The sequence below is a fragment of the Myiozetetes cayanensis genome, unplaced genomic scaffold (assembly GCF_022539395.1).
Source record: "Myiozetetes cayanensis isolate MyiCay16 unplaced genomic scaffold, myiCay2020 scf20-37, whole genome shotgun sequence".
Taxonomy (NCBI): domain Eukaryota; kingdom Metazoa; phylum Chordata; class Aves; order Passeriformes; family Tyrannidae; genus Myiozetetes; species Myiozetetes cayanensis.
The window spans coordinates 14,976,292-14,991,176 of record NW_026087412.1 but is presented as its reverse complement, the minus strand read 5'-3'; the positions used below and the strand labels follow the sequence as shown (position 1 = coordinate 14,991,176).

The following is a 14,885-nucleotide window of genomic DNA, read 5'->3' as shown; positions in this document are numbered from 1 at the left end:
CAGTCCTCCACGATGTGGGGGTTCCCAGCAAATTTTAGATCATCCCGCAGCCAGGGGTGATTCCAGCACGGCTCCATTACTATTCAATGTGTTTGGGTTCTTTTAGCTCAAATTCAGCTAAATCCTAAAGAGATCTTCACTGGATCTGAATTACTTCCTTCAGTTTGTTGTCTCAAGCCCTGATCCTACCAGTAAAGTAGTGCCAGTACCTACCAAGTACTAAATCCCTGCATCCCACGGGGTTTTCATACATGTAGGTAATAAGTATTTTCCATCTGTTTTCAGTTTGCTGATCCCTGTTTTCTGGTGGAAATACAGATGCCAAGAGTGAACAGAAGCCTCCCAACAGAAACATTTGCTCTGTTATCTTGCCAAGGCCCCATAGAAGTGACTGAACCCCACGGTGAAAAATTGTTAAGTTGTGCATAAGTTTAAAACTAAATTAGTTGGACTGGCCAGGGATCCAATACAACGTGTCAGACAAGGCAGAGGACAAATGGTATTTCTTCATTACAAATAAGGTTAAAGACACAAATGAAGGATGCTGGTGAGCAGGGACAGCAGCCAGGGAATGGCTGGAGCTGTGCCAGGGCAGGCTCAGGTTGGATCTCAGGACAAGGTTCTTCCCCCAGAGGGTGGTTGGCACTGAACAGGCTCCCCAGGGCAGTGGGCACAGCCCCAAGGCTGCCAGAGCTCCAGGAGGGTTTGGACAACGCTCTGAAGGCCAGAGTGGGATTGTTGGGGTGTCTGTGCAGGGCCAGGAGTTGGATTTGATGATCCCTGTGGGTCCCTTCCAGCTCAAGATATTCTGTGATTCTATGACTCTCTCTGCCTTCCCTCACGGCCACCCATCTGAAAGGTTTCCTGCTACTCCAGTCATGCCTCTTTGACCCCTGTGACAAAACCAGCTGATGGATGCTACATTCCACTGTAACTCCCCCTTACTGCCGACCAGCAAGTACGTGGTAACAATGAAACCACTGTTCTTAAAGCAAGAACTAATCACAAGGCTGGGCAGACGGGTTCCACAAGATAATAAAGACTGGAATATATGCTTGAGGATCCATCTTTTTCTAACTGAGAAAGCATAGGATCATAGACTCTCCTGAGATGGAAGGGACCCACAGGGATCATCCAGTCCAACTCCTGGCCCTGCACAGACACCCCAACAATCCCACCCCAACAATCCCACCCCGTCCCTGAGAGCATTGTCCAAATGCTCCTTGAGCTCTGGCAGGTTTGGGGCTGTGAAAAAGCCTCACTGTCCCACACTGTCTCACATTTTAATACCATTTTAATGCAAAATGCAAATTGCTTTTCCCTTTACTTCCTTGAATAAAGTGCAAAGATCCTGTCCTGCGATGGAATGAGGGACTGGATTCCTGCAGGCTGTCAGGCCCCAATTCCACACAGCCCTGTTTTCTGTCAGGTTATCAAACTACTTAAAATCACAAATGTATGAGCTTTCTGGATACAGTGACTTGAGTTTATGAAGGTAGAGTGCAATAAAAGTCCTTTTGACCTACCTAATCTTCAGAGCACTTAGCTGGAGAAAGATAAATATTTTGAGTGCAGTCATCTCTTCTGGCTGAGGCTCTGAAAACAGGAATGCGCTTATGAGAAAGACATTTTGAGAGAGAAATGATTTCTGCCTGTAAAATGTTTCCTATTTATTGAATAGCAGTTGTGTTTTTCAAAAGAATTTTCCTGTCTTTTTTCCCTGTAACATTTCAGAAAGTTTTGCAGTCTACCCTAGAAATAGTCTGTTTAAGCTCCATTCCCAGTCCTCCTCCACTTGATGGACTGCTGTGAGTTGCAATAAACAGAGACAGAGCAGCCAAAATCCCTCTGACTGGTGGAACTTCACTCATTCCAGGAATCTCCAACTCAAATATCTTGAGCAAACCTCACAAAACCCCATGCTCCTTTGCTACTTCTATTGACACATAATATATGTAGTACAAACCTTTTTAAAAATTGCATTTTTTGAATTTGCACTGAAAAGATTAACATGGAATATCTCAGTAATAAGTATTTGCACCAATCACACCTGCACTGTGAGAGTATGGACTCACAGTGCTCACCAACACAACCAGGGTTCAGAGCACAGAAGCTGTGCTATATCATCATGTTCTTTTTAACCTCACCAGCTGCTTTTTGTTTGCTTTATTTATTTTCTTCCCACCCCAAAAAAAATCCCTAAGTAAAGGGTGAAGGTAAAAGAAGTGCCCTAGGAAATTTTTACACAACTTCCCCAAACCAGTTTCTCCTGACTGGTTTGTATTGGCTTAGACATCTTTTTATCAGATACGGGTGTAGGTTACAGAAACACATTTTTTATTTCCACTCAGGGCATAGAAGAGGAAGAAGGGAAATAAGTTATTCAGAAAGAGTAGAGCCAGTGTATATGGCTGATTCCCAGTAAGTTCTGCAGGCAAATTCAAATTAGTGAATTATTAGACACATTTTTTCACAACTAAAATTTTTTAAATTACAGGAAAAGGGTCAAATACTTGTTAATTGTGTTCATTCCCTAATTTTTAGAGCTGGGTTGAAATTCATGTGCAAGACAGAGGTGGAATTAGTATTAGATTATGGCTTTAAAGCCTGACTTAGACTATGACCTACCTCAGGTTTAGGGCTGTGTTTTCATACCAAAGCCCAGGACAGCTCAGCTGTTGAGATTCTTTCAGCCCAGTGTGGTCACAAGGTGTTTGCCCAGCACCTGCACATACTTGGACTTTAGACTCTGTTTTTTGGGGAGGTGAATGTGTTTGTGCCATGCTTGAAATGGAGACTTGTTATTTTTAACAACAGATAGTTATTTCCATTAGTGATGAAATTATGTGTCACCTGAAACAAACACTGAAATTCTGGCAATGCCACCCTTCCCTCTTTGAAAAGCTCTGCAAAAACAAGTCATTTGTATTCCACTTACATTCAATATTAGTGAGCTGGAAGGGGCTGCTTTAGAGAGGAAATTAACTGCAAAGTAAACTCACTATGTTGAAAGACTATTGAGTTTTCAAATACTGCTTTGTTTTCACTCCACTTTGCAAGAGGTTTCCGTTCCCTGTGGATTCCAAAGGCAGCTTTCGGTCCGTGGATTCTACAACCCAAGTTGTGATCCTGGCCTCTCCTGAAAGCTGCACAAAAGACAGGGTGAGCTTGGGAATGGGGTGGAATCCTCCTGCTGGAACCCTTAGTTCCCTGTGAAAAGTGGAAGGTGTTTGAGCAAAAGACCAAGCACGATCCTGAGTGAGCTCCTGCAGACCTCTACTCATGCTTTTCACAGAGCTGAGTTTAGACCATGGAAACCACATGCAGTCACCCTGAAGTTCCATGGTGCAGCTTGTTTGCAGCTGGAAGCACAAGCAGGACACCTGCAGCTCTCCACAGCTGAATGAAAGTGGAGGCACAGTAACCCATTTGCTAAGATAATCAATTCAGTGGCTTGTGCTGTGGGAGTTTTGTGGTTAATTTGTGAAATAAAAGTACGTTTTTCCACCTACAAGGTACCTGAGACCGCAGCAAGCTTACCTGTACCAGGTGCAGTTACCCTGGGAGAGCTGGGCGTTATCCACCTCTTGGCACTGACCATGGAAACACCGGCTTTTCCACCTGCAATATGGCCTTGGGCTTGTGGCTCCACTGCCCTGCTCCCCCAGGCACAGGGGCACCTGCCTTTGGAGCACAACATTTACAGAATCAAATGCCTGAAGAGAGCTGGAGAGGGAATTTTGATGAGGTGACAGGACAACAGGGAATGGCTTCCCACTGCCAGAGGGCAGGGTTAGATGGAATACTGGGAAAAAATTCTTTCCTGTGAGGGTGGGCAGGCCCTGGCACAGGTTGCCCAGAGAAGCTGTGGCTTCCTCATCCCTGAAGTGTCCAAGGCCAGGTTGGACGGGGCTTGGAGCAACCTGGGCTGGTGGAAGGTGTTCCTGCCCATGGCAAGACATGACAAGAGGAGCTTTAAGGTCTCTCCCAGCCCAAACCATGCTGGGATTCTCTGAAACTTCCCCTTGACACACAAAATGGCAGCATCCCCTCAGGGATCTCTGTCCCGCTCCGTGTCCCTCAGGGATCTCTGCCCGTGTCCCTCAGGGATCTCTGTCCCGCCCGTGTCCCTCAGGGATCTCTGTCCCGCTCCGTGTCCCTCAGGGATCTATCCTGTCCCTGTCCCTCAGGGGTCTCTGTCCTGACTCCGCACCGACCCCCGCCCGTTCCCGCCGCCCGCCAGGGGGCGCTGCCGGTGCCGCCCGCCGAGCGCCCGCCAAGATGGCGCCGTGTGGGGCGGCGGGGGCCGCGGGCGGGGGCCCGGGCGAGCGGCGGGGGCCAGGGCTGGCCCAGGCCCGGGCCGGGCGGGGGTCGGTGCGGTCCTGGCGCTGGCGGTGCTCGGCTGGCTGCAGGTGGCCCGCGGCGCCGGGTGAGTGTCCGGGCACCGCCTGCCCCGGGGCGGGTCTTTCCCCGGCTCCCGAGGCCCGGCTGGTGGTTCTGTGCTGAGCGGGGCAGACCCCCCGAGCCCCGGGGACACGGGGGCAGCGGGGCCGGGGTGTCAGCGGGGCCGTGCCCCCTGCCTCGAGCCGCTCCCGTCCCCGCACTCGCAGCCCTGGCAGCCGCGCGTTCTCGTTGCAGGAGCCCCCCCGTTGCAGGCGGCCCCGCGCTCCAGCCCTACTCGCCGGGCCCGCACGGCCCCCGGCACGGCCACCGGCACGTCCGGGACTGCCAGCCCCGCAGGTACGGCAATGTCACACACGAGACCTGGCCCGGCGACGCCAGCACGGCCGGCCCGGTGGCCGCCACCAGGACGTTCGTCTCGTACTTCCCCCCCGAGGGCAGCGACCGCAAGGTGCTCTACGGGCACTTCACGTTCGTGAGGAACCCCCTGCGGACCCTGTCGGTGCTGGAGCCGGGCGGCGCCGGCGGCTGCCGGGAGCACCGCAGAGCCACCGTGCAGGAGACAGCCCGGCTCGGGAGCTGTCTGGTGGCCCAGAACGGCGGGTACTTCAACATGGACACCGGAGAGTGCCTGGGCAACGTGGTGAGCGATGGGAAGCTGGTGTTGAACTCTGGAGGGATTCAGAACGCTCAGTTTGGCATCCGGAAGGATGGCACCATGGTGTTCGGGTAAGAGCTGGGGCCGTGTGGAGAGCACTCTCCACGCTGAAGGCTTTTGGGCATCACTGGGGCAGGAAGCTCATCCCGGGCACTGCCTCCTCGGCCTCTCCCAGCTGCAGGAGAAGCACACGTTGAATGCTGAAGTTAGGGATGTTCTACCTGTACCCCATGCAGCTACCTCTCCTAGGATGAAAGGAAGCTGGATAAGTTATTGTGATGATCTCTAACTGGTTAGGTTCCAGTGTCTCCTCTCCCAACATGCAGCAGGGACACTTGATGGTGGTTGAAGGGTGGGAGGGCTCTGACCTCCCCAAGAGAAGAGACAGAGTGGACTCTGAGTCTGCTCTGGCTGCAGCACAGAAAGGCTGGGCTTGGAAAGAACCTCAGGAGGAGCCTCATCCAGCACAGGTTGGCTGGAGCAGGCTGTTCAGGCCATGTCCAGCTGGGTTTTGAACATCTCTGAGGATGGAGACTCCACACTCTCTCTGGGCAAACCTGTTTTCTGAACACTTCAGGGATGGGGACTCCACCACTGCCCCGGGCAGCTGTGCCAGGGCCTGACCACCCTTTCCATGAGGAAGTTTTCCCAATATCCATCTAAACCTCACCTGGCACAACTTTAGGCCATTTCCCCTTTACCATCCCTTGTTCCCTGGGAGCAGAGCCTGACCCACCCCTGGCTCCCTCCTCCTGTCAGGGAGTTGCAGAGCCAGAAGGTCCCCCCTGAGCCTCCTTTTCTCCAGGCTGAGCCCCCCCAGCTCCCTCAGCTGCTCCTGCTGCTCCAGCCCCTTCCCATCTCTGTTCCCTTCCCTGCACACGCTCCAGCCCCTCAGTGTCTCTCTTGTCGAGGGGCCCAGAACTGCCCCCAGGGCTGGAGGTGCCCCAGCAGTGCCAGCACAGGGGTGGGCACTGCCCTGGGCCTGCTGCTCCAGCCACACTGGCTGGTCCACTGGCCTTATTGTCCCCCTTGGTGTGTGACACTCCCAGGCAGCTGCAGACAGAACCCTCAGGTGAGGAATAGCTGGGCAGAGGGACTGTGGTGCTCCCTGGAATGAAAGGCCTCAGGAGCTGCAGCAACCCCAAAGGGCTCAGAAGGGCTCCCAGGGTCCTTCTGATGGTTTCAGAAGATGGAGCAGCAGCCTGGAAGCTGCTGCAGCTGCTGGCTGCATTCCCCACCCTTCTGGTAGCTCCCTCCCAGGCCTCAGCAAGGGTCCCTGCAAAGCCAAACTGGCTGTGCCAAGCCAGGGCTTCATCCTGCAGGTGTTCTCTGACAGCCCTGAGCACCAAGGCCTTCACTTCTGTGGCACAGGGACTGCCTGAGGTGCTGACATGTCTTTAGTGAGGGGGCTTCTCTTGAGGGGACCAACAGCAACTGCAAGGTCCTTAATCTCAGCTCTGCCCTGCTCTCTCCTGCTCTGGCAGAGTGTCCCTGTCAGGGGTGCTCGGTGGCTTTGTGGCTTCCAAACCATGACCTAGAAATAGTTTGGGTGTAAATAATTTGGGCTGTCAGGGCAGTGAGGAAAGTAATTCACCTTTCAGTCTTTCACTGCATCGTGACCAGCAGGATGGAGCACAGGGCACACTGTTACCCCCACCCTGCAGAGCTGTTGCCCCTTTCTGGGCTGATAACGGGGGATTTCAGGCTTTAAAATGCCCAAGCTGTTGTGTGGTTTGATCCATTCTCAGCCGTGTTCGTGTTGTCTTTGTGTTCCCTTCCCTTGGGGAAAGGGACTTCTTTTCCCATGTTTTTCGTTCAGGTATTTGCAATTACACCTTCTTACAAAGCAAAAGGCTTTGTTTGCCCACAGTCATGGATACTAAACAACTAAAAGTTGAGTATCCAGTTCCCACAGCATACCACAAGAGACAGTTTTAAACCCAAAAGCACAGGCAGAGCTCAGCCAGAGCTCAGCTGTCCAGCTGCAGCCCCTGCTCCTGCCTCTCCTGTTACAAACATCACCCAGCACCAGGCTCTGGTGAGGCAGGTGTTGCTCATCACCCTGATCCTTGAGGGAGGGCTGTCCCTTGGGAAGCCCCCTGTGGTGACAAACAACACCCGAGCGTGGAAGTGGCAGCTGGACAGTGCTTTTACTGCCTGGCTGTTTAGTGGCAGGGTTTGCTGCCTGGGGGAGCAGAGGAAGCTCTTCCCAGATGGAGCATCCAGCAGAGTCTCCCCCTCCGTGCAGCTGCAGGGGGCTGGATGCTGCAGCTCCAAGTCCTCTCCAAAGCTGGTTGGTGTCACAGCTGTGGAGGGTGGAAGCTGACAGGCAGCAGGATGTTACAGCTGCTGCCACAGATCCCTGAGCCTTTGGCAGTGGCTCTTACCTTGTGTTCTGCCAGATGCTTTCTGCCCCTGCTGTCCTGGCTCAGGTCCACTGGCCACATTGGGTTTGTGCAGAAGAGCAGAGCACAGGGGCCACTCTGGCTGCTGAAGTGATGTTTCACACTGCTTGGCCTCTGCTTTTGGATGTGACCCCTTTATTCCAACACCTATCCCCCTCTCCCTGTTTCTGGAGCCTGCTGGCAGCAGGAGAGGCTCTTACCTGACACTGCTGTGACCGTGGGTAACCCCTCCTGCTCTCTCTCTCCTAGTTACCTGTCTGAGGAGGATGTCTTGGATCAAACAAACCCTTTTGTGCAGCTTGTGAGTGGGGTGGTTTGGCTCCTCAGAGATGGAGAAGTTTACGTCAATGAGAGCCGGATGGCCGAGTGTGGGGACACTCAAACCACAGGTAAACCCTGGGGAGCCTGGCCATGGAGTGTCCTTCCCACGGGGATCTTGGAAGGAGGGGCACTTCCATGGAATCATGGAATGGTTTGGGTTGGAAGAGACCTTAGAGACCACCTTGTTTCAACCTCCCTTCCAATATCCCAGGATTCTCCAAGGCCCATCCAACCTGGCCTTGGACACTTCCAGGGATGGGGCAGCCATAGCTTCTCTGGGCAACCTGTGCCAGGGCCTGCCCAACCCCCTCACAGGGAACAGTTTTTCCCTGCTATCCCATCTAACCTGTGAAGAGAAACTCAGAGCAGTTGCCTCTTACAGGAGTTTAGAACTGTGGGCTGGTGGATCCCTTGCTTTGTCTCTGCCAGACAAAAACTTAATCAGGAGCACTTCTGTGGGGCTTGGACGAGCAGGAGGAGCCCAGGCTGTGCTCTCACTGGCTCAGTTCAGGGGAGCCCTTGCTGGGAGCTGGTTTGCAGACAGAGGGGTGTGAACAGCCCATCTTGGCCCAGCTGGGGTGTGAATTGTTCCCTCTCCTGCACAGGGACCTTCGACAAGTTCATCGATGTGATCTCGGCCAGGACTGCGGTGGGACACGATCGCCAGGGCCGGCTGGTCCTGGTCCACGTGGATGGACAGACGGAATCCAGGGGGTAAGGGCTTGGGGAAGGCCTGAAATCCCTCAGCTGGAGCGACCCTGCAGCTGCCAGGGCTGTGTTTTAAGGTAGAGACTCGCAGAGCTCAGGGGAGCCAGGGAAGGCTCCCGCAGCCCCCAGACAGCGAGTCAGGGTGGCCGGGATGGGAGAGCTGCTCCTCCCACCGAGGAGGGTGACAGACTTCTACCACAGCAGCTTCACTGAAGTCAAATCAGCAAATCACCCTTGCTTTGCAGGGTCAACCTGTGGGAAATGGCAGAATTCCTGAAGCAGCAGGGAGTCGTCAATGCCATCAACCTGGATGGTGGAGGCTCTGCCACGCTGGTCTTAAACGGGACCCTTGCCAACTACCCCTCTGAGCACTGGTAGGTGCTGGTGGCTCGTGCCCAGGGCCGCACAGGTGGCCCTGCAGCTCCTGTTGGGATGCAGAGCCCAGTCCTGCCCCCAGCTCAGCCAGGAGGGCACAGCAGAGGCAGGTGACAGGATCTGGGGGAGAGAGAGAGGCTCTAAAGTTTTAAGCAATTGAGTGACTCCATATTTTTTCCACTCAGTCAGCCAGGATTAAAGCTGAGCTGGTTTCAGACAGGCAGCAAAGCTGTGACTGAGTGGCCTGATGTGGGAATCGGATAAGGCAGCAGCTCTTAGACTGGGAGATGCAGAGCTGCACTTTTCATGGGAATTAGCAGAGATCTGGCAGCAGCTTATGGAAGACAACCACTACCTTGGAGACCCTGCCCTGCCTCAGGGGGGAACCTAAAGGACATTTTACTTTAAATTCAGCTTCTTAGTCATATCTGACTGTAAACATGGAGGGATTTAACACTCAGTCCCCCTAACTGCAAAAATATAATTTATATCAAAGCAAATAACATTCAGGGAAAAGCACGTTGGATACCAAAACTGGGGAAGCTGAGAGTGCTTAAAGGGAGACTTTGTGCATTGCTTCTGTAATTCCACGTTTGAAATCCCTCCTATCCAGTGGGGATTTAATGGTTAGTTAAAACACTGGCTCAAATCTTGCTTTCCGTGTATATTTTCCTACTATTAACATTGCTGTTGGCCAGTGTGAACGAGGATGGTTCTGGGTGGGGCTGGGGCAGCTCAGTGCCTGCACAGCTCAAGTGTCCCCTCCTGTGTCCCCCCAGCTCCTTTGACAGCACGTGGCGCTGCCCCCGGCGCGTCTCCACCGTGGTGTGCGTGCACGAGCCGGGCTGCGACCCCCCCGACTGCAGCGGGCACGGGCTGTGCCAGGCCGGCCTCTGCCGCTGCTCCGGGCCCTTCTGGACAGGCCCTGCCTGTGACAGCCTGGACTGTGGCCCTGCCAACTGCAGCCTGCACGGCCTCTGCACCGCCTGTGAGTCCGGGAGAGGGGCTGGGGGTGCTGCCCCGGGCGCTGCGGCCCTGGGAATGTCCTGTGCCTGGCTGGCTGCTGGGGCTGCCCTCCCACTGCCCCTGCCCTGCAGCAGCTGGAGCAGCAGTGGGGATGAGCAGAACACTTCAGGAGCCAGCAGGGCAGAGCTGGGCTCAGGCCTGGGAACTGGGCCTGGAATCAGCCTTGATGTCAAGCTCTGGGTCTCAGTTTCGCTTCCTGCCCCAGGGTTGTTTCAGGTTTTTTTGAGGCAGGGCAGTGTATTACGGTGTGTGGCAGCAGCTGGTTCTGCCCCATCCCTTTACTGTTCCTGCTTTACTTGCCTCTCCTACTTCAGGATTTTTATGACTGTGCCATTGCCACATCTTCATAAACTCATTTCAAAGCCAGGGACTGCTGGAATGTCCACCCCCAGCGTCTGCCCCTCTGTGCTGCTCAGTCCTGTTCTCCCTGCCTTGCTCTGGTTCCCCTCTCATTCAGGTGTGCACAGTGCAGTGACTGAGCAGAGCGTGGGGGGTGTAGGGGTGCAGCAGCTGGCCCAGAGCTGATCCCAGGGAATCCCCTCAGCAGGGATTCTGCTGCCTTTGGCAGCTGCAGTGGGGGAACCCACCCTGTGTGTGAGTGCAGGGTTCCTCCTCCGGGGGGTTCCTGGCAGGGGCGAGGGGGCACCTCAAGAGGCAGTGGCTCCTAATTTTGCATCCCTGCTGTTTCCAAGCGGTTTTTTTGTTGTCATTAATGGCTGTTCCATGTGTTTGCACAGCTGGGTGCCTGTGTGATGCCGGCTGGACTGGCAGCAACTGCACAGAAGGTAAATACTGCTACTGCACTCTGCTTCTCACAGCCAGGGAGAGGGGACCAGGCACCACTTCCCAAGAGGGAGAGGCCAAACACCCCCAGCTGTGGCTGTGCTGGGGTGTGTCACCGTGCAGTGAGGGCCCTGATGACCTCCCTGCTTGTCTCTGCAGCTTGTGCTCCTGGTCTCTATGGGGAATCTTGCAGCCAGAAATGCCAGTGCCAGCATGGTGGCTCCTGTGACCCCGTGAACGGAACCTGTGCCTGCCCCCCTGGCTTCTATGGCACCAGCTGTGAGCACGGTAAGGGCTGCTCTGAAGGGCCACCTGGGCTGGGAGGGTCAGGGTTTTGTGTCACCTCTGAGCCACCTCTTGTAGGCAAAGCAAGAGGAAGGTTTTGCCAGGTGGGCTCAGGCGTGAATGTCACAGCTGGGGTGTCACCTGCTGGCTCCTCGGCTCTTCCTGTCCTAAAAAGGACAGCAAGGAGCAGAGAGGAGGGAGGAGTTTTCTTCATCAACAGAAAATGGTGAATTTCTGTTTAGTCTCAGCCCCAAAGCTCCTGAGTGTAGAACAGGATCATCCACTCTTCCAGGGTGTTGCACCAGACCCTGCCTGTAGCCCGGGCTTCAGGTGATCCAGGTCGGTGCCTGTGGAGCGCTCCAGAGGCTGTGGTGCCATCCCACCTTCCCAGTCCGGCTGTCCTTGTGCCAGTGCATATGGGGCTGGCGCTGTTCTCCCCTGTGTCACCACTCCAGCTTCTCTGAGGCACCTGGGGCCCTGTGGATCCCAGTGAACAAGTTAATACAGCAGGGTGTAAATTCCACGTGTGCCTGGTTCCATTAGTGATGGTGTTCCAGCCTGGGAATGCTCAGACAGCTCCAGCCCAGAGGAGTTGCCCAGAGAAGCTGTGGCTGCCCCATCCATGGAAGTGTCCAAGGCCAGGCTGGACAGGGCTTGGAGCAGCCTGGGCTGGTGGAAGGTGTCCCTGCCCATGGCATGGGGTGGGACTGGATGAGCTTTAAGGTCCCTTCCAGCCCAAACCATGCTGGGATTCTGTGATCCCTGAAACTTCCCCGACACACAAAACAGCAGCAGAGAACTCCCAGGGTGGTGCTCCCAGCCTGCTGCAGGCTCAGCTGAGCTGGGGGAGCTGCAGCCTGGGTGGTTCCAGCGTGGGTGGAGCTTTGGCAATGACCAACCTCTTTGTCTCAACTCCCCAGAGTGTCCCCTGGGCTGGTTTGGGCCCAACTGCCAGAGCCAGTGTGAGTGTGAGCACTCGTGTCCCTGCGACCGCCAGAGCGGCAGCTGCAACACCACCCACGACCTGCAGGAGCAGCTGCACAGAGGTACCTACAGGGCCTGGGGGCTGTAAAAAACCATTGAAAGAGCAGCCTTAGTGCAGAACAGTGGTTTAGTCACCAGCTCTGCTTAAGCTTGCTCTTTTTTTGGTGGAATTTTACACCCTCCTGCCCAACACTGCCTTTCTTCCCTCGTTGTTTTCCAGCTGGACAGTGTTTGGCTTCCCAGAATAAGGAGAGGAGCACAGGAAGATTCTCTCTGTCAGAGTAAGTGGGTGGTACACACTGCGTACCTCAGAGGCTGGCACAGGGCATGGGGTGGGGCTCAGCCTGGAGGAAAGGAGGCTCAGGGGGGACCTTCTCACTCTGTAACCCCCTTACAGGAGGAGGGAGCTGGGGAGGTTGGGCTCTGCTCCCAGGGAACAAGGGACAGGACGAGAGGAAAGGGCCTCAAGTTGTGCCAGGGGAGGTTTGGATATTGGGGAAATTTCTTCATGGAAAAGGTGGTCAGGCCCTGGCACAGCTCCCAGGGCAGTCAGCAACCCTGGGGGGATTTAAAAGCCTGTGGATGTGACACTTGGGAACATCAGTTAGCGGTGGCCTTGGCAGCACCAGGGGACTTGATTGTCTTAGAGGGCTTTTCCAGCCTAAAGAATTCCCTGATTCCCTCCTGCCTGAGAGCAGGACCACAAACTTGGGAAGGCAGAGAAAGGAGGACAACCCTTGACAAATCATTTGCACCCCGGAACGCCCGACACAGGCCGAGCTGTTGCTTACGTGGATTCTTCTTGTCCCCCAGGAGCTCGTGGCTGTCCCTGAGCTGCGGGCTGGCCCTGCTGCTGGTGCTCAGTGCCCTGGGGAACGTGGGGCTGGTGCTGAGGGCGCGGTCGGAGCGGCAGGGCGGGGACTATCGGTACCACCCCCTGAGGGACATCAACGGCACTGCCACCCACACCCCCAGCGCCGCTGCCTGGGAGCCCGAGGACAATCAGGACTCACTCTAGAGTCCCCGATGGGAAGAGAGGAGGTTTTTCACTGTGCCCCCTGCACAGCCCCTCAGCGCTGGCCGGGACAGTCACTGTGCCTGAGGTACCTCAGCCCAGCAACTCCCTCGCTCAGCCCTGGCTCCCTCGCTGCTGCTCCAGCCCCGTGATGGGATGCAGGGCACTGGGAAAGGGACTTCCACAGCGGCAGCAGGGAAGGAAAGGGGCTGGTTCCTTCGGAATCTGGAGGGAACCAGGTGAGCAGTGCCAGCCACAGGCACCTCAGGAGGGTCCCTGCCCACCTGGGCAGTGCTGAGTGGTTTTGAGGCTCAAGGTAAACTGCCTCCAGCACAGAGCTGGTGCCTAAGGGTGTTAGAGTCCATGTCTGCCCTTCCCTGGGGAGCTCAGATTTTAATCAGAAAAGTGACAAAACGTTTTAAAATGTTGCAGCAGGTGCAGCCCCCAGTGAAACCAGAGCCCTCCTCCTGACTGGGGTCACAGGGTTGGGGCTTTCAGGCACCCCCAGTGTTTCCTGAGCCAGTCCTCAGCCCCCAAGCGTGTCATGAGCGCTGCATTTTGGGGAGGCTCTTGCAGCTCAGCGACAGGAAAAGCCTTGTCAGGTCTCAAGTTCCATTGGTGCATCTCTGTAGGCTCTGGAGGCTCAGGGACTGTCACCAGCCAGGGAAGGGGACAGACAGGGACAGCCTGGCATGGCTGGCAGGGCACAGCCTGGGCTGCCCTGCCCCAGCTGGACTCCTCAGAGAGAGCACAACCAGCAAGTTCTTCAAACCCTCCCAGCTCCCAAACACCTCGTCTGGAAATTCAGAACCCCCTCCTTGCACAATTAAAGTAAACCAGTGTTTGAGTTTGCTTCCAGTGAGGGAAAGGCAGCCTTTACCCTGCCCCTTGGATGCTGCAGAGGGGTTGGAGCCTGTCTGAGCCCCAGCACTCACAGGTTTATGCACTCACTCACTCCCTTCTTCCCTCCCCATGGAAAGGATGTGTAATTTCTGTGCCATCAGGTCAGCCTGTAACCAGAAGACTCTATTTTTCTATGATTTACAGAAGATTATTTGAAACTTGAATAAAGTCTATTAGTGCTACCTGCCTGAAACTCAAGAGTCCTGCTGTCCAGCTGCAGAAGGAGCCGTGATCCTCTCCCAGTTCACCTCAGCCCCCCATGGGAACCCAGGGGCCCTTTTATTTGAAATAACAGCCACGCTGCAGGATGTGCTGTCCCAGCCTGCTCTGTGCTAGGAAAATAAACAAAAATGCTGGTTCTGCAGGGAAAAAAATGGCCATTTTAATTCAAAAGCAGGAATAAGTGAACACAAGCCAGCCTTACCTCTGCTTCCAGGGGAAAGAGCAGCACACAGGCTGAAATTCCCAACTTCCCACGATCTGAACAATTGCATCAAACAATTCCACATATTCTTAGAGATGCTGTTTTATTTCCAACATACCCAAAGGTACCCACAGACAAGCACTGAAGTACATTTGTTGTCAGGGAACACGTTACAGGGCCTTGCAGTTTGCAGAGGGCTCTTAAAGGAGATTTGGCTGAGAAAAAATGAGAATTTCAGTAAATAAAACCAAAGCCAGCTGCGAGGGAGAGAGAGTAAGTAAAATAATTAATGCCCATTTAACTGATGCATGTAACTAAGAACCTGGAGGTGGGTGTTGGTGTCACTAAAAGCCTGTGCATGTGACACAACTCCAATTTTGCCTTCCAAGAGAGAAATAATCAGGTGTGAGGATCGTGACAAGCGTGTTGGAGAAATATTAAAAGCTGAATCCATGCAGGAATCTTTGAGAACTGCTGTCAGTTAATGGTCTAATAGCTGCTCTTTGCATTAATTGCTCACAGTATAAACATGTGGGATATTACAGCAGTGTGTGCCTTTGGAAAGGAGGGATTCCCTGCCTGGAGCACGGCTGGCCT

The 14,885-nt window shown here is 54.5% G+C and overlaps 1 protein-coding gene across 1 annotated transcript; it reads left to right on the top strand.

Annotated features, from left to right (window-relative positions):
• The first annotated feature begins 2,407 nt into the window (after positions 1-2,407).
• Positions 2,408-14,851, top strand: NAGPA (N-acetylglucosamine-1-phosphodiester alpha-N-acetylglucosaminidase). The gene is made up of 12 exons (XM_050317827.1): positions 2,408-2,421; positions 4,244-4,429; positions 4,639-5,130; positions 7,714-7,853; positions 8,391-8,499; positions 8,739-8,867; positions 9,648-9,856; positions 10,632-10,679; positions 10,837-10,965; positions 11,883-12,008; positions 12,167-12,227; positions 12,760-14,851. Exons 1-12 carry the CDS (start codon positions 2,408-2,410, stop codon positions 12,962-12,964), a joined length of 1,848 nt encoding a protein of 615 aa, XP_050173784.1. The 3' UTR covers positions 12,965-14,851.
• Positions 14,852-14,885: the final 34 nt, after the last annotated feature.